Genomic DNA, 19,420 nt, shown 5'->3' on the forward strand with positions numbered 1-19,420 from the left:
AAGAATGTGCAGCAACTCTGACCTGAGTGACCAGCTAGATTCCTTTTGCCTGTTCCAATTTGTGAGTTTTAGTATGAGACTTTCCAGGTGAGAACACTATGATTTTAAGGCTAAGTTCTGTAACTCCTGGCTACGCACAAAGGGACATCTGTCATGTTTTGAGTAAAACACAAAGCCATTGGGCAGATGTTTCTAGGTTGCTGCTGTATTTGTTTACTTACTGTGGAGTTGTCAAGGCTTCGTCAAAGTCAGCACAATTGATATTGTAGCTCTTGTGTATTTAAAAAAAAAAAAAAACAACCAACTTTAAATTGTCTCTGTTATTTATTGTTTTCTAATACTGCTAACGATAAGCAGATCATAATGTAGATCCACGTGCACATGACCACATATTTGGAGGAAAAAAAAAATAAAGTAATGAAATATTCATCTCTGGCTGAGATGCACTTGGCTTAGCAAGAGAGCACTGAGAAACATCTGTGCGTGAGGGAAGTAAGCAAGAAGAAGATGGAATAGGGAATTTATTAAGAGTAGGGTTCAACATGCTTGCTTTGCTTCCCACAGTGGGACCAGGTGTTGGGTTTATATCTGAAGTTTAAGACTGGGGCAAGTAGGGGAGGTTTGCTTCATTTAAGTAATTGTTTGAACTTTTAAATCCTAAACTAATATGCTGGTTATTTTTTGTAAAGCTGAAAGCTTGACTCAATAACAATGTGTGTGGGCTGTTGCCTTCAGTCTTGCATTCTGGAGAGCTCTGAAGGGTTTAAATTAAAATGTCACACATCTGCCAAGTTCTGATACATCGGTTGGTTTAAAAATGCCCATCTTGATTTTGGTGCAAACCAGTCTTGCTTTGACATTCAGCATAGAAGTACATCATGTGTGCCTATGTGCATGTACATGTGCACACATTCTTGGAAGTGGTTAGTTTTGCTACATCTTGTATAGCTTATTTCTTTCCTTGCTTTTCACTGAAGATAAGAAGAATGAAAGTGGGAAGACTGGTTAGAGTATGGACAGACTTCTGTTTATGGAAGTAGCATGACCATGACACAATCTGATTGAATCTGAGAGATGTAAGCTGTTGGACAGATCTGCTTTGCACAGGCTGCTTGTCTGGGAGGTGGGAGTAAGCACAAACCATTTATTCCATAGCAGGAGTATAGTTTCAGTTGTGTTGGGGTTTTTTTCTACTCTTGTGGTCACAGGAATATTCACTCTGAAACTTAATTTCCCTGCTTGCCAGTTGCTATATTATGCCATTTTCAGTGTGGCTTAAAGTAAAGTAAAATAATACCATTAAAGCAGTTAGCAGAACTATGAAAGGTCAAATGTTCTCAGATCCTTAGCAGTAGGTTCCTGCAGGTATGCCTCCTCTTAGAATTTGTATGATGTATCTTAAGTTCCAGGTTTATAATGGCCTACATGTTTGATGAATAGTAGCTTTTTCTGTCCCTCCTCATTCCTTCTTTTGCTTGTGCTGCCGGGTAATTAAAATGGATTGGAATGCATCCACTTGAAAAATAAAGCTATTAATAATCACTTTGGAAGACCACACCCAGTACAGAGTATCTTGTTTCCTTCCTCGATCTTTCAGTTCTTTCCTACCTTGGTATTTTTTCATATACAAAGTACTAAATTAAGTCTTCTTTAAAAGAAAGGAAATGCTTTCTTCCATGTTCAGAAGCACACAAGGTATCCAAATGTTCTTAGCTGCTGGTTGTCCTCTACCTAGAGAGATAATCGTATTTTCCATTTCTGAAATAGGGTACTTAGCACTCAAACTGCAGAAATACTTTTTGAAAGACTAAAGTACCTCTGTCTCACTTGAAGACAGTTTAAAAATACTACTTGGCACAACATAAGTTCCTTAGCTAGCAAGATACCCTTTTTGGACGTGACATTTTACAGATGTGATTATGCAATCTCTGTAATTTAAATTTAAATCTGATACATGCAACTTGTAGCACTGGGGTAAATGTAGTAACTTTTCTGAAATCATTCCCCAAATATGTGTAAGAGCTGTTACACATTAAAATCAGACACACATTTTCTTTTCTTTTGGTTGAACTGATGTGAAAAATATTGCATTTGAGTTTAACAGTTTCAGGCTGAGGTGTTGGGAATTGAATGATGAATGACTTTAAATTATATTGCAATGGAAGAAAAATGCAAGTAAACTGCACCAAGATTTAACAGTTTGACTCACACTCTTCAGTCCATTCTTCAATATTACCAACATTAAATTTCTAATCCTTACAGCGTAACTAGTAAAAGGAGGAACCCAAAAGAATGGATTACTTTGTGAATCTGCATTTTTACTGAAATACGTATACTTTTCTTATAAAAAGCTGACTAGCATGAGGAGCTATTGTCTGGTTTTAGTGAGCTTCATTCCTTTGTTTTAAGAAGTTGTACACATTGTTGAATATAAAGATCGTGTTCCAAGAGCATCTGATCCTCTGGTTTTTGATTCAGAGCTTGCTTTTGTGTAAAGTAGTGCCTGATGATAAAGGCACTTACAATATCATTACTAAGAACACAGTGGATACATCTGTATTCAGTGAGCTTAGTTGCCTCACTGCCAGACTGAAATGTCCTAAACCATGCATTTTTCCCAGTAACATAATGAAATCTATAGATGACCTGAATCCTTGCTTCTTTTTAGAAACTTGTGGTGGAGAACGTTGAGGTTCTAACACAAATGAGGACCAGTTTCGACAAGCCAGACCAGATGGCAGCACTCTTTAAAAGATTATCATGTGAGTAACTAGCAAGGTTCTACTAAAGATACAAAATCGGGTTTTAGCTTTGTCTTTTGTAAAGAAAATGAGAAAATTTACTTTCTTGTTTTAAGTATCCAGAAGCAGCAAAATATATGTGAGCTTGTATAAACTGATGCATCTTTTCAAAATTTTCTAGTCTTGTGTACAGACAAAATGAGATTTTGACATTAATGAATGCACGGGAACTATAATAGTGATGAGCTTCAAGCATCTTTCAAGGATAATAACACATAGCTGTAACATCAGTAATCTGCAAACTGGGTGCATACCTGTAGTATACAAAACACAGGCTTTTCTGACACATTTCTCATTTGATTCCATCGCACTGTAAATTACTGCATTCTTTGGAAGGATTTTTACATGTAATTATCGTAAGTAATTATTTTTAACAAAATAATTACTATAAAGGGACATTTTTGGCCTCAGGAAGACACAGAACTAGTGTTAGCATCCAGTATTGTCAGCTGTGTGTAACAGGTTTCATTCCATGAAGCCGTTAACGGGATAGTCTTTTGCTGAAAATCCCATTGTCAACTCAGCTATAAAAACCTGCTTAAGCACTGTTTATTTTGGCTCTTTTAAGGAATGCCATTGTTTCAGTACCTTGTATTTTTTCAGTATTTTGTTAAATGTTTTCTTCTCTTTTTTGAAGAGTTGAGCTTGTGAGCATTAACAGGGTCTTGTTCACTATTGTTCTTATTTCTCTTCAGCTGTTGACAGTGTTTTGAAGAGAATGACGATTATTGGTGTTATCTTGTCTTTTCGGTCACTGGCACAGGAAGCACTTAGAGATGTAAGAAATAAATGAATATATTCCAAATAATTTTCATTGTTTTTAATGGAATGATAGAATATCTGAAGCTTCACTTTTTAGGAATGCTGCCTCTTAAAAGGTTGGCATGTGGTTAAAATGGCAATAACACAGTCATAACTGAACTTTGAATTGCAAATTGGGGGTGGGGGAATCTACTTCTTGAGTATTGTTCAGAGAAATGTTGCATTAAAACATCTGTGTTTTAGTTTGAGCATGCCTCTTGATGTTTTCTGTGTTTAGAATATTTTGAAAGCATTCATTTCACTTCATTTGCAAACAGCTTGATTTTGCATTTATTAGGCTTTAATATCTTAAATCTACAAACAAATTCATATACATAAAACAAAAACTAGTTTAAAAAAAATTAATGAGTCCAGTAAAATAGTGGTAGTGTCTAACTGATCACTAACATGGGAGGTGTTTTTTTTTTTTTTTCTCATTTTACATGTGTTTGTGTCTCCTAGGTTTTATCCTACCACATTCCTTTCCTTGTAAGTTCCATTGAGGACTTTAAAGATCACATTCCAAGAGAGACTGACATGAAGGTAATGTTTTGCCCAAAGGGTGATGGAGTCATTTTTGGAGCTTACTGAAAATATGTAAGGGGCAAGACTTTCATGCTTAGTGTGAAAAATCGAGAAACAAAGCAGAGAACACCATTTTTTTCCAAAATGCTAAGTAGTTGTGCATCTGCAGCCTCATAATGTTCTGGGAAGGAAAGACAACCAGCTGATAGCGTAAGCACAAGTCTCTATCTGCCTGTGATCACATTTGAGAACATTCATGGAAAGAATTAAGAAGAAGATTTTTCAATGTTAAAACATGACTAAGTGATAAAGGGAAGAATACTGACCTGCTTCATAGTATGAACAGTATAACTGGTAAAATTAGGTGTTTCAAGGACCCTGTGTACATGGTTGGAGCTCTATGCAGGTAATACATACAAGTCCAATTTTGACCTTAAATTGAAAATTCTTACAAACACACCGTCTGAAATGCTTGGAAAAAAGTTGGCAGTTTAAATAAGGTGCCTTGCTTCTGAATGGTAGTGTGTTCCCATCCAAAAACACTTACTGGTGCATTGTGTGGCTTCTGGACACGTGTCCATAGCAGCTGCAGCCTAGCTGGGTTTTGGATCTCTCACTGACAGATTGGAGCCTGTGAAGGTTTGCAAGCTTCTTATGGTGTTGTGGCAATTTGATTTGCAGAAAATGTGTAGTGGGATATAGATTGCACAACTCTTGATTCACTTTTACAAAACAATTTTTAGAAATCTGCTCTAGAGCAAAGTATAGTTTTTGAGGGTTGGAATATGTTGTTATTCCTGAACTTGAAGTTTACAGTTTGCCATTTACTCTTGAGGGAAGAAACTTAATTTCTGCAGTGTATGAAGATTCATTAAATAAAAACCATCCTTCTTTTTAAAAGTATATTACAAGAACAGTTCAGAGTCCATTATGATGGGCCTCATGATTTCATAAGACACAGTTTAGCAGTCTGTCTGAAAAGGAGTCAGAGGTTGCATGAAGAATATGATAAGTTACTGAAATGTCACATGTATCCTGTTTCACTTGAAAGCATAATCACATGCTCTTTGAAACTTGCAATGCTGATAAACCAGCCGTGAATGTTTGATATCCCAGAAAACGTTGAAACTCATACCACAATAGAGGAGTTCTGTGGAAATGCTATGGAAAATTAACTTGAGGGATAATACCTCATGATAAAAATTATATCCAAATGATGCAAGTTGCCTTTGCACTTCTCAAGAAAAGCCTTTCTAAAACTTTCACCTAAAGTTACAGAGAAAATCATTGATCACCAAAACATCATGTTCCATTATTGAACTTGAAGAGTCAATGTGCAGAAGAGATGAGAAGGGAAGTTCACCACTTACTTTGCTTGACCTTTTCAGCAAGCAGTGTACACCCTCTGGTATACAAGGGGTGTTGAAAAATAGGGTGGGATAAAGGCTGCAACAGTAATCATTGAAGACAGTATTTTACCATTGATATTTCAAAGCTGATGATAACATATCATTTTAAACATCTCAGTGGATCTCTAAAGGCATCACTACACTCATCTGTGTCAGCAGGTAAAAGAAAGCATAGTACTTTCTGCTTCTCTTCTGGAACTAACTGGAGTAATTTGCAGTTACTAGAATAATTGGATGGCAAAAAAAAGCTATCTACTGCTAAATGAAACCATGCTGAGGACTGTTCTCTGGCTCATGCCATGTAGTACCATTTAGTTCCCTCTGATTCGTGTGATATTTGGCTGTTGGCCTCGTCTGGGTCTGCTGTAGTTCTGCTGTGATTCTTAAATATACCTGTTTTTTGTGGGTTTTTTTTCTAGTTCAGACTGTCTGAAATAAGTTCTAAGTGCTGTGGTACAGTCCATCATGCTGGTGTCTGCATAATACCAACCATAGATGTCGCGTCTGGTGGTGTGGTGTGATGCCATGTAGGCTTGCTTGTTTGAGAGTACATAGCTTGCCTGGATAATGTTGGAGGTCTGTGCATGGAGAAGCCAAACCTGTGTACTCTTGTCCCAAGTGCCTACTGGGAATACTGGCAACTCTGACATCTGCTACACCGAAACTCTGCCAGAGCTTTGTCTTGAAAACAACTTGCTGGAAGGGCCAGAACTGTGCTATGGGCCTGTTAACAATTAAGCCCTGTGGATAATCAGCAGCTCATTGTCTGAGCTTTCTCCTGGCCTTGTCGCATACAGCAGTACAATTGCGAGCAACAAAGGCTTCTTTTAGGACAATAAGGCAGACTTCTTTTTTTCCTAAATAAAAGCATGCCAACAGTCAGATCTTGACAAGGCTTTGTACAGTGGATTGGGACAATTGCCCAATTTGGCATATTTTAGGACATAATAACATAGTAATTTCCCACGTACTGAATTTACCAAGCAAAGCATAAATAACTTTAAAGCTGTTGATACTTGTATGCAACGTTATTTTTATTTTAATACTTGTTATGTAATGTTATTTTTATTTTAGTATTCCTGAAACATATGATTTGGGGTGACTGGCAAAATAGGGATTTATAGAATGACAGAACGGTTTGGGTTGGAAGGGACATTAAAGATCACCTAGTTCCAGCCCCTCTGCCCCGGGCAGGGCCCCCTTCCCCCAGCCCAGGGTGCTCCCAGCCCCGTCCAACCTGGCCTTGAACCCTTCCAGGGAGGGGGCAGCCACAGCTGCTCTGGGCACCCTGGGCCAGCGCCTCACCCCCCGCACAGGGAAGAATTTCTTCTTTACAGTTAATCTAAATCTCCCCTCTTTCAGTTTAAACTCACTCCCCCTCATTCTATCAGGTCCCTCCCCAGCTTTCCTATAGCCACCTTTAGGTACTGGGGGGCCGCTATAAGGTCTCCCATTTTATTTGGTTAATTTTAATAATAAATTGTTGGGATGTCTATACAGGCTTTTAGAAACAAGCTTGCATTTGTTACACTGTTGCTTCTTAACCAGTTTGTTGTGAAGCAGCTCCCATCCAGATGCTCTGTAATTTTTTTAATGCAGGACTGTACTTCAGCTAATATTGTATGTCCTGCTGACAGCATAGCAGTGTGAAACAGTATTGCATGCTTTTCTTATCAGAACTTGCCATTGGGTAGCCAGGCTGGAGCACATGAATAAGGATAGTCTGCATAATATCGATTATGTGCAGCTGCCCAACCATATGTGAGAATTTATGGGCAAAGTGTAAAACTTCTAATGTATGAATGGCAGTAAGATACATGTCTAACATTTCCCGTAGTCCTTTGCATTTGGTATAAACTTGCTTTTGCAGAGATTCGTCTGAACTCCAGCTTGAGATACTTTGTCCAAAATGTAAATTGAGGAAAAAGAACTGTGTTGAATGTTTCTTAATGGCAATAAAAGATACAGACTGGGACAGGTTGGAAAATGGAATACACTTCAAGATGCTCTTAGTTCCTCCAAGTATTAGGGCCACTAAGAGTCTAATTCTTGGAGCTTGGAATCACTGGACACTGAATTTGTATCAAATTTGGATGTTGCAAGATTTCTGCCTCACTCTAATATTTCTCCAGATTGTAACTTGGCTTTTGTCTAAAAATGCTATATTTGCAGATGTTATCTGATACTTTTAGACCTGGTAGAGAAAAATCTGTTACTTTCTTTTGAACAGTGAGGAAAGATGTAGAAACAGCTGATTGGAAGTGGGGATGTTTGATTTGGAGGTAGCATAGGAAAGTATACAAGCTTTGTTTGACCTGACAGAAAGAAATTATAGTCTAGCACAGAAAGTACTGACCAGCTGTTGAACGTAGGTTAGGAAGAAATAAAAAGCTAGAAGAGTCTCTTTATCTTGTTTTAGAAAAGTCTCTGAAATTCCTTAGTGCCTCAGACTCTAATATGAACATTTTAAACATGACAGCAAAACTGTGCTTCATTATGTTTACACAAAAAACATTCAATGTTGTCTTCTTTGTAATTATCTTTTTTCTGTACCTCAGGTGGCAATGAATGTATATGAACTGTCATCAGCTGCTGGATTGCCTTGTGAGATTGATCCTGCCTTGGTCGTAGCACTGTCTTCCCAAAAATCAGGTAAGAAGTTACAACTTAAAAAACCATAAGTGTTTAAAAAAAAAAAATAAAGTAGGGGGAGCAAAAAAATAAATGCACTCAGGCATGCAAGTGTTTATAGTGCTAGGAGGAGACTTTTATATCTCAGGTCCTTTGTATTCCTTCGATGAACTCCAGAAATGGCATAAGAACATGAATTATTTGTGCCTGCTGCCTACTGATGTGTTCGCTTGAGAATCTTTTCAACCACATATGAATTAACTTGTTGACCTAGAAAAGAATAACAAGTAGATGTTGAAGGAGTTTGATAGCTAATGGTGAAAATTGCTGTAATTTAAGGACAATGAAAATAAGACTCTATTGTGAACAATCACAGACTGATCAGTTTTGTGGTACAGATCTGTAACAAATCAGTGTCTTACAAGTAGGCGTTAGAAGCTGAAATGCCAGCTGAATGCACCTCATAAATTTCACATGCTGTTACCAGTGTGTTGTACAAGTGTTAACATGGAGCTTACAAGGGGAAACATGGTAAAATAAGCATCTCGGTGCTCTAACATGTGTAGTGCTTCCTCTTACTCGCTTTAAAGCACCACTGTCTAAGCTTTTCAGTTTTGTTTACTCTGGCAGGTTCAAAAGCATGAATTAAGACTTTTAAGTGCTTTTTGACAGTCTTCAGCTTTTTTCCCTACCATCCTTACTGAGCACTTGATTGCTTTTTTTCCCCTCCATTTAATGGATAGTTAATATAATCAGATCATGAATATTTTAAATGCTACCTGAGTTGTTTTTTCTTGCCTTAATAGTAATTACTTTGGGAGGAGAAAATACAGATAATACCAAGGAGCATTTTAACATTCAAACTTAAGTGTCAAGCACAATTTTTTGTATACTTTAAAAAGTAGTAGTACATTTCTTTTATGTACATTATATATATAAAGTACATGGGTATATCTTTGGGAGATAGATAGTATCTAATAATAGATTATTTTTATTGTGGTGTAACTGAAATGTTAAAGCTGGGTGAACAAGGCAGGAAATTTCTGTATATTTTCATGATTGGTTAGGATCTTGTATTTTGATTCTTAACTTTGCAGTTTGAAGTATTTTGCTTTTAGTAATTCAGTTTGTACAGATATAAATACTGTATTTCACCAGCTGCTGATTTAGTTTAAACTAACCTTATGCTAACGTGTGATGATGATGCTGTTTTTGAAAACATAGGGTTTTAGTGTGAATTGAGGTAAGTGCACATCACCTTCTGCTCATTTACCAAAGGGAGAGTGCAGTAGAAGCTCTCCTCACCTCAGCAATAACTGGATTTATGCTAGCATGTAAAAATGTTATTCTGCTCAGCATATTAAAGTCATAGTAACTAAATGGTTAGAAGTGATAAGGTGGCAGCAGTTTGCCTTCATTCTTGTAGATAACAAACTGGACATTTTGAAGCTTTACCCGGTGTCTTTTGACAAGACTGCCATGCTCCTTTTTTCACAATACAGACATTGAGTTTGTTGTTGTTGGGTTTAAATATCAGTTTGGTCTAACATTTTATATTCTAAACTAGCTGCAGTTGAAAGGAACTATTTGAAGATGATCTCTTTAATTAAAAAACTTTGTTTTGTTTTTAGAAAACATTAGTCCAGAAGAAGAATATAAAATTGCTTGCCTTCTCATGGTCTTCGTGGCAGTCTCCTTGCCAACTTTGGCTAGTAATGTGATGTCTCAGTATAGCCCCGCCATTGAAGGTAATGTAGAGTCAGCTAAATATTTGCTGTGAGTGCTGCTTCATCATACTCCTGGTAGCTTCTTGAATACTTTTGCCTCAAATATTTACTTATATTTTCTAGTGAACAAAATTTAAAAATCACTTAGCCCTAATCCGGGAAAGTTCTTCTGAAGGCGTTTACCTAACATTTGTTTGAGATAACTTTCTATGAAAAATGAGTCTTCTTGATATTTTAAGAGCAGTTCAGATACTGTAGGGGGCAATCTCATCCTAATATGTGGAATTGCTACAGCATACATTCTAAAGTAATTAGTGTGAGACAACTTATATAATAGTATAGATATTTTAGTAATTTTACATTGGCTTTGGGCCACTCATACAAGGTGTCTTTTCTATATTTAATATGCTGTTCATATTACTAAGCGTAAAATTTTGAAAACAGAATCTGGAAGGTGTAAGCTGTGAACAGAATTACATCCTAAACAGTAGTTAAACTTACTGTAAAAAAAAAAAAAAAAAAATATTTGCCTCAAGGAAATTCTTTGCATGTAATCCACAAAAAAGAAAAAATTCTCTGTCAGACAAAATTAAGTTGAGGAAAAAAAAAGACTGGCAAAACGGTTCCAACACACACAAAAGTTACCTTTCAGCTGTTCAAGCTATTTCCTTTGTGATGTGTAGCATGGCTCACATGAAAGACTATGTTTATTCTGCCTCCTTTTACAGGGTACCGTGTGTTTTTTCTATTTTTTTCTTTTAAAGTTGTATTTTTCATCTGGTCAAAATTTAACTCACAAAGAATGTCTAAACTGACTGAAAATTTCAGGTACTAGGAAAAGACCAAAAATTCTGAAAGCCTTCTGCATCACTTACTGTAGTATGCAGAAGAAATATTTTGAGACTGAAGACTGTTGTTTTAAATTGGGTTAATTAACGTTTTCTTCAGTTCTGAGAGTTAGGGGTTTGTTAGCTCTAGTTTAATTTTAAGCAGATAATGTAGCATTTTGCCAATTGTGAGAACATTGGATAAAACTCTAATGCCATGAGTAGACCTTGAACATTTATTTGAGAAGTTACAAATTTTCAAGTAAAGAGCTTTTTCTGATGAATAGGGAGAACAATCTGTAACCCGCAGTGTTGGCTCCTGTTATCTGCGTTCATAGTATTTCTGGGGCTTTTTGCAAGCTTTTGCAAAGTTGTGATGGCTGAATGAAAATCAGAGAATGTAGGCAAGAACAGGGAGTATCAAATGTGACTGGGGAGAGACATGGACAGAAACTTGCTCATTAAAGGACAGTCAGGTTGGTTCTCTTAACTCAGCCCAAATGAGCTTGCTTATGTGTGTAGAAGACCACATCTCTTAAATATTACTTGTTTATAGTTTTGTAAAATAAACTCTCTGGAAGCACTTTCTGCTACCAGGTTCTCCTTCGAAAGCATCTTACCTACTGTAGAGTCTCAAAACTTGTACGACTTGCCAGGGGGGACATTACTGAAAGTTTTTTAACAGTGGTTATATTTTCACACTCACCCTTTCTTTCTAAGAATGTGAGTGAGGCTAGCTGGAGGCTCTCCAGCAGGTTAGAGCTCATGCAGGTTCGCCTTCCTCAAACCCCCCTCTTTTCCGAAGGACCCTCTTAGTCCTTAGGCTCTTTGCAGGCTGAAACAACAGATAATTCTGCCTTCCGCCTGTTCTATATTGTGTAGCTTAAATATTCCAGTTTCTGTGATTTCCTTTATATGCAGTAACTCTCGACGTGAAGTCAGACAAAGCCTGTTTCAAAGTGGGTTCTTAAAGTAAGTACAGTTAATAAGATCTCAGAAAACTGTGACTGAGAAGAAGTTGCATCTAGAACTCAAATAAGCCCGTATTAGGAGTTGCTACTGATTTTATGAGATGTGGCCTCTGTATTATGTAATACTTTACTGAGTGGGCTCTTTTTTTATTGAGAGGAAAAGAGTCTGGCAAACGGAATATATAAAATATGTTCATTCTACAGAAATAACTGAAGAAACAGAATAGACCTTGTCAGTCCTGCCTTCCTTGCATAATATTACTTTTTCCTGTGCTCTCTCCTTATTGTAGAACATCTGGCTTTAGACACTTAATATAGATGCTATTAAACTTAATAAATGCTGCTTTTTATGAAGTAAATTCCTTGGACAAATCCTGAAATTATCCATCAACAAGTCACAGATTTGAATGAGTTTCAGCTTTCTAATCTGGCAAGACATACCTCCCAAATACAGACAGTTCTTGGACAGCTTTAGCACTGTCTGCGTTCTCTCTGCCTATTTCAGCATCAAGCCTGTTTCTTCTACTAGCTCCAGATAAAGGCTCAGACTCTAACAGACCTTTACTTTTGTTAAATGTCAGGCTAGAGGACTAATTTGTAATCTAGAGGCTAGAATAGAACACTAGTCTGCAAGAGACATAGCCTTTTCTAAATACTTGAAACCTGTCACAGGTTGGAAGACAACAATTCATCAGCTGAATTCCCTTGCTGATGCTTTCTCTACGGTCTCTGAGACATAAAAATCAAGTCACTTCAAAAAATCAAGCCACTTCAAAAACAAATATAAATTTAAATCAGCAGAATTAAGCAGAACAGATGTTCTTGACTGATGTTCAAGGAAAGTGGTGATCTGTTCTTTTTTGGACTAGCATATTCATGCAGCAATATTTAATTAAAAAATAGGAGACTGGGTAGGAGTATCAGCCTGGGGTGGGGCCTGCTGGTCAAAATTCTTGCTGGGGATCTTTTCTGGGACCTCCTAGTCAGCATATTCATAGACCACCCCGAAGGAGGGTGAAGAGTGAGGTGAGAAATTTTTTGTGTCATGTGAAGTTACTGAGTATATGGACAGAGTAAAGAGCTGCAAATAGCTATTATGATGCTGAATAAATTGTGCAATACAATTACAGATAAAATTCATTCTAAGTAAGAATAGTCATCTGTATGAGGAAAAAAAATAATTTTTCTCATGTGGAGTAATGGGGTCTAGCTGACCTCGCTATTCAGGCATCATCTTGGAGTTACAATAAATGACTGAATTTAAAAATGAGCTCGGTACTCAGCCGTGGTCAAAAAGAATATGTAAGAATCAGTAGTGTTTGCATGCTTGTATGCTGCTTAACTGCTTCAGAGACCTCCTCCTTTTCATATGCTAGCGCTTTCCCAAGGTATTTGCTGAGGTGTCTAATAATTTTGTTTTAAAGTGGTAGATCTGAATCAATTTTCCTAGAAGAGATATCAGGCTTACTGAGGAGTTCTTCTGCCCTCTTTGAAAATTGATGTCATTTAATCACCTTCCAGGCCTCTGAAGCCTGGGTGAATTTTAGACAACATGTTATGTATAGCAATTAGCAATTCAGCAGTTTCGTTCTTGAGTTTCTGTAGATTTCTTGGGTCAGTGCTGTTTGAGCGTGACAACTTGTTCATTTACACAGAGGGGAGAAAAATAGCCAGTTAGCTTGGAAAAGTCCTGCTTGCAGGTGCCTTTTGAGCCTAGTCAAGTGGTAAAGCTCTCAAGTTAAGTAGAAGCCAAATAAAATTCCAATATATTATTTTTCCTTATTTTTTAAAGTCACGGGGTTCTTTGTCAGGTGGTTGTGACCATTACAGAGTTCAGAAGGGAGATTTGTACTTCTGGTGGCTTTCCTGATACCAAGCTCGAAGTACCGGTACTTTGTTCTTGTTGTACAAGATGCTTAAAGTTGATCTTTCGTTGTGACAAGTCTGTTTACTCTCTGGTGATATTTTCCAAAGATTGCTGTCATCTTCAAACATGATGCTGAGGTAATTTATATACTTTTTTGTTTAGGGCATTGCAACAACATTCATTGCTTGGCAAAAGCTATCAACCAGATTGCCGCAGCTTTATTTACCATCCACAAGGGAAGCATTGAAGACCGTCTTAAAGAATTTTTGGCGGTATGTTTAACTTCATTTCTAGAGCTAGCTCCTCTAAGAAGAGGGGAACTCTCACCCTTTAACACCCCTCAATCTGTTTTTATACAAAGTCTAGATTGTGCAGTGCTGTCATTAAATTAACAATGTGTTTTGTCATTGTAAATGTTACCTTTACAGTGGCAAACAGCCATGAGTAAGCTTAATTACAAGGGCATACTATAAGGGTTTAGATTAGTATGGATGGTTATTGATTAACCAACATTTATTCCAATAACAATATTGCTTCATAATGCTTGTAATGTTACTTATTTTCCTGTGGTTATAGATTGCAGAGAAACTAAAATTATTGTACGCTAAGTGTTGATTTTGATTAGGAGTGGGTCAGCTACTTCTTGAAGTCTAGCAGTATGTTAAAATTCATATCTTAACAGGAAAAATATCTATTGACTTCAGGAAGTATTTTAAAATTCAGGTGGAAAATGTAATGTTAATTTGGGATGCAATGCAATTGATTTCATATAAATCTGGTTCTGGTGCACTCGAGAGAGAAAAGCATATTGTTAATGCCAGTCTATAGGTAGATTAAACTTAGTAGTAGTCTTTTGTCAGTAGTCAGCTGTGTGTGATGTTGGAAAGTAACAGTAGCAAATCAGTACAAGTGTCTTAATTTTTTTTTTCAGTATAATCTTTAGTGTTTTTAGCACATACCATCTCTTACATTGTGTGGCCTCTGTCTGGAAAAAGAAATGTGCAATGCATATAAAACCAAGCTTCTGTCTAACAGACCTTTTCCCATGATGTGTTGGACTCTAGTTTATTTTACTTTTTCAAAGAAGGTAACTCCAGAGTGGCTTTTGAGTCGTACCTTTTGACATGTCTGCCTTTCTTAAGCAGTAACCTCGTGATAGCGGTATGTTACAGGGATATTTGGGGGGAGGAATTTTTATTCTTCAGAGTAGGTTGAAGATCAAAGCTTCTGAAATCCTTAGTGATTCTTAGGAAAAAATCTAAAGCCCTTAGGTGATGGTGATGAATTTTAAATACATTTCCGTGTGCTGCCTGGGTAGAAATAGAATTTTTAAAGTGGCTCTTAATTAGCCAATACTTGAAGGGAAACTAAAGGATAAAATGGCAGCTTCACTTGATAATTTTTAAAAATGATTACTGATCTTGATTCTTGATTTTTTTTGCTGTTTGGCCTTGAAAAATGAAAAAAAAACACTTCTTCCCCCTTTATTTTAGGTGGCTTACACACTTACGGGGGTGGGATAATGGTAACTTTCTGTAACTAGAAGCCCACAGAAACAATTTTTTTTTATATCCCCCCATCGCCTTAAAAGGATCTTCCATTTCTGGAAGTTCATTTCATTTTGTAAAACAGAAAAAACCTTTGGCCATTGACCTTGTCTAATGCAACTGCTGGCTGTAAAAGATGAAAGAGAAATGGTTGTGTCAAGTTGCATACATTTGACAAGTGAAGGAAACCAGTATAGTTTCATGTGATAAAAACACTTTTGGTATGAGGCTTGCATTTTTTCAGTGTTTACGAACTGGTTTCAGACCACTGCGTTTACTGCACAGACTGTGACTTGGTGGTTCAGATATTTTGATAATCTTTCTTTTCTAACACCTTTTATGCATCACTTACTGTTAGTCTGAAAGAGTAACATTTCTCCTAAGAAGAAAATGTACTGCTGGAGATGATCTGCTTTCCTGTCAAAGTTAATTAAATACAGAAAAAACTTCCTAGGTTATTTAATACGGATAAGTATATGCTAAGGTTATTTTGAAGTATGCATATTCACGTTATAATACAAACTGATTGAAGACAGAACTTGTTCAAGAGGAATCTTGATTTAAAGTTTTAAATTAGTTCAGATTTTAAAGAACATTTTAAGTTAAAATCCATTTCTGGTAAATGCGGTTTAGACACATTGCCATTGCTTGGTGTGAGGGTCTAAATGATGATTGTACATCTGAAAGTTGAAAAGAGCTTTTTTTTAAATGTCTGTAAAGCATGAAAACGCAGGTTATCAATGCGACTGCAAATTAAGTATTTTACTGTATTCTGTCACCCTGAGTTTGTAAACGCCTGAGTGCATGTTATAAGTTTCTAGGCTATCTTTTAAAACTAGTATCGTATGGTTGCTCATGGTCTGATAAAATATTATTCATTTCCATTTAGGATGGCATTTTTTCAGTTAAAAATACAGTTTGGGAAGTAAAACTTAATTTGTCCTTCTATTGAAAAATGGGTATAGCTTCAAACAAAAAAAACTCCAATCACTTTAAATCTTACCAAATGCAGGAAGTTTATATGCGTTTTGGGAGGGACATAGAAAGTGAGATCTTGATCCCATGGAATTTATGTCACTAATTTCAGTAGACTTCATAATGGTCAACCAGTGATTGGAACCGAAAGTTCTTTGCAATAAATTAATTCACTTTCTGTATTAAAATACCACATACTGCTTATTAAACACTGTTAGAAATAAACAAAAATGGCTCCCTGAGACTAAAGCCCAGTGATGGTCTGTGTGTTCAGGATTATTTACTGTACTCTGTAGTTATTTGTCCACTGCAGTGTCTGTTGGCTAGGATGTTGATTTCTTCAGAAAGATTGTGTGTGAGTGTGCATGTACAGCAAAATACCAGAGGTTGATCAATGCATTTTTTTATTTATTAATTTGAAATACTCGTTTTTATGTAGCTTGCATCATCTAGTCTACTGAAGATTGGCCAGGAGACGGACAAAACTACTACAAGGAACAGAGAATCAGTTTACCTACTACTAGACATGGTAAGCTTTTGCCTATTTTATATGTTACTAACTTAAGTAATAGGCTCTACGTTGCTTTGTTCAACAAGGCGGGTTTGGGTATCATCTTGGGTGTCATAACAGCTCATCAACCAGTGGCAGTAAGATTTTATGTCATTCTTCTTGGCATTCTAATGTCAGAAATTTATTTTTTTCATTCCTCTGACACGCATGCACACACACACACACACACACATTTTTACCATCATCCTTTGTTGCCTAGATCATTGTATCACATTATTCAGATCATTTTCATTGGTCATTTAGTACATGCAATATTAAAATGAAATTTCACATTGAAGAAGCACTGTTAAGAGTGTGGCAGGGGTGGAAATTCTCTCTGCTCGGAGGTTTGGGTTTTTTTTTTTCCAGTGTTCTGTATCTTTTGGAAGTGGCAGGAGTGTTATGTGACTATATATATAGGAGAGCTAAATGGCTAGCTTTAAGAAGTGATGAGTGTAGAGCAATGTGTTTCTCCCCAGTGTTTAAACTTTGTATTGCTTCTTTTTGCTGTGAAATGTGTGAGAGTTGTGGTGCTGACCAGAAGTCTCTCTGTGAAATAGATGAGCAGCAGCTGGCAGTAGGTGTTTGCAAAACCTTATGTTTCTGGTATTTTTCAGATTGTGCAGGAGTCTCCGTTCCTGACGATGGATCTCTTGGAGTCTTGTTTCCCTTACGTCTTGCTGAGAAATGCGTACCATGCTGTCTACAAACAAAGTGTCACATCCTCTGCCTAACTATCTACTTACTGGAGATAAGACATAGCACGCATCTATGTGGCCTCAGTTTTATCTGTAAACTGTGGAGCTATTTTACTTTATGGCCTGATGAACAGTTTTGTGGATTATAAACTTTTTCCATAAAGTTGTATTTCTGATCAGTGGTTTCTTAATATGGTTGTACTACAATATAAGCTTGGTTGATTTTAGGTTGCACATTCATGGAAACTATTTTTTTCTCATTTCTTCTTCCTTTGTTTTGTTTTGTTGGGGTTTTGTTACTTTAGAGCATCAGTTATGTTTAAAAAAATACTACTTCTGCTATATGTTTTTTGATATTGATCATGCGAAACAAAAATTGCTTGTTTATTTCCCAGAAGAAAAATGTATTTAGTGATTATTTTAGATAGTGTAGCTTTCATCTGTGTGTAAATTATTTCATATAGGGAGAGTTATAATCTTGTACCTATTGTTCTTATTGAAAACAAATATTGGATGTGCATTTCTGTGAAGTAATTACAGCATTTCTAGTTTTATTTTGAAACATTCACAAATCTACATACTATGACACTATCTAACATTAAAAATGTTATAGGACTGCTTATCCTTCAGACAGCGATCCTCTCCCGATACTCTTAAACAACAGCAAGTGGTGTTGTTTGTATAAAGCATAGTGGAAATTTTTTTTAAACTAACTTCTGTGGTGCCCTGTTGGCATTAACACTACCATTGTACCCTGCTGTATAATAAACATTCTTACACATTTATCACATGTTGATAAAATGTTAGACCTTAACCACTTTTTATATGTTTTAAATTTTTGAAATTCAAGTGTACCTTCCATAACATACAATAAACACTAGACTGTATTATCTGTAGGTGAATTATTTTTAATATAAATGTTATCCTAGTATTTTAAGCTTAAACTGTGCTGTTGTGCATTGATTTACATCTCACAGTTCATTAAATATCAATCCTTAGAGCTTTTATGTGAAGACTTCTTTTAATCCTTCACCCTTTGGCTTCTGCAATAGTGAATCTTGTAAAAAGTTGGAAGAAGAAATTAAAAACAATGTAAAAAGTGTCAGTTTAGTGCCATTATCCTTTAAATCTTAATTTTACATAATAAAGCGAGAAAAATATTTACATAGTACATAGCAATGCCAGTCGTAGCCATAGGAATAAGTATATTGTTAAAGTATAAAACCTGAAATAATCATAAAACAGGAGAGTGTTGCTAAAACCGTAACATCAGACATTTCTGAGGCAGATGTATAATAGGCCTTTTTTTATCAATCGTGCAAATTGGCATGCAGGATAGCATTGGCTCATTTAGCCTGAAAGCTGACCAGATGGTTGTGCTCTTTAATCCACAGCATATAAAAGCTATGTGTTTCTCAACAGGCTCTGGACATTGTATAGAGCCCCTGTTCTTGATGCAACTTATGTGCATGCTGGTAACTTTTTCTATTATGAAAGAGCTGTTGTGTGCTCAGTTACAATAGCTTCCTCTGTCCAGAGGAAAAAAGTACTGGAATAAAATTGTCCTAAGGAAGTAAGACAGTACATCTATATTTTTCCTAATTACGCGTTTTATGTTATAACCATGAAACTGTTTTTAAACTGATAATTTAGTACCATAACAAATAAGTTTTGTTCATAAAGAAGTTAGGTCGAATGCGAGACTTAAGAGTTCTATTCTGTATTATTTATAATCTAATACATTCAAATGTCTTGATTTTGATTAAGATTTTGATTGTAATGTAGCCTTTTGTGGAAAAATAATTCCTATTTTCAAGACTGACTCTTGAAAAAGTCAAGTTTAAGAAATAATAACCTATTTCGTGTCTTCAGTCTTTTTGGGTACAAAACAATTGTATTTGGTCGTTTACTTCGGATCGCAGTCCAGCTTTCCACTGTCTGAGGTGTTACTGAGCTAAGCCTAGAAGACAGGCGATCCCTGACAAACAGATGACCAGCGCAGGATCTCTGCAAGAAGCTACTTCTGATGCAGTCGGGTTAGATTTGGTTGTGAACCTTTCTGACTCAGTAGCTTCTGTGGGAGCCCTCACC

General features: G+C 36.4%; 1 protein-coding gene across 7 annotated transcripts in view; it reads left to right on the forward strand.

The window, feature by feature from the left end:
* NCKAP1 (NCK associated protein 1) overlaps positions 1-18,906 on the forward strand; it is a 77,416-nt gene extending 58,510 nt beyond the window's left edge. For all 7 annotated transcript variants that reach the window (XM_042808519.1, XM_042808515.1, XM_042808516.1 and 4 more), the window contains 8 exons: positions 2,669-2,762; positions 3,497-3,579; positions 4,065-4,145; positions 8,095-8,188; positions 9,799-9,915; positions 13,722-13,831; positions 16,521-16,610; positions 17,249-18,906. In XM_042808519.1, the coding sequence (XP_042664453.1) occupies positions 2,669-2,762; positions 3,497-3,579; positions 4,065-4,145; positions 8,095-8,188; positions 9,799-9,915; positions 13,722-13,831; positions 16,521-16,610; positions 17,249-17,365 (786 nt within the window). In that variant the 3' untranslated portion in view covers positions 17,366-18,906. The remainder of the gene's footprint in view (positions 1-2,668; positions 2,763-3,496; positions 3,580-4,064; positions 4,146-8,094; positions 8,189-9,798; positions 9,916-13,721; positions 13,832-16,520; positions 16,611-17,248) is intronic.
* The last annotated feature ends 514 nt before the right edge of the window (positions 18,907-19,420 follow it).

Source organism: Tyto alba, unplaced genomic scaffold (genome assembly GCF_018691265.1).
Source record: "Tyto alba isolate M040663 unplaced genomic scaffold, T.alba_DEE_v4.0 Super-Scaffold_7, whole genome shotgun sequence".
Lineage (NCBI taxonomy): Eukaryota > Metazoa > Chordata > Aves > Strigiformes > Tytonidae > Tyto > Tyto alba.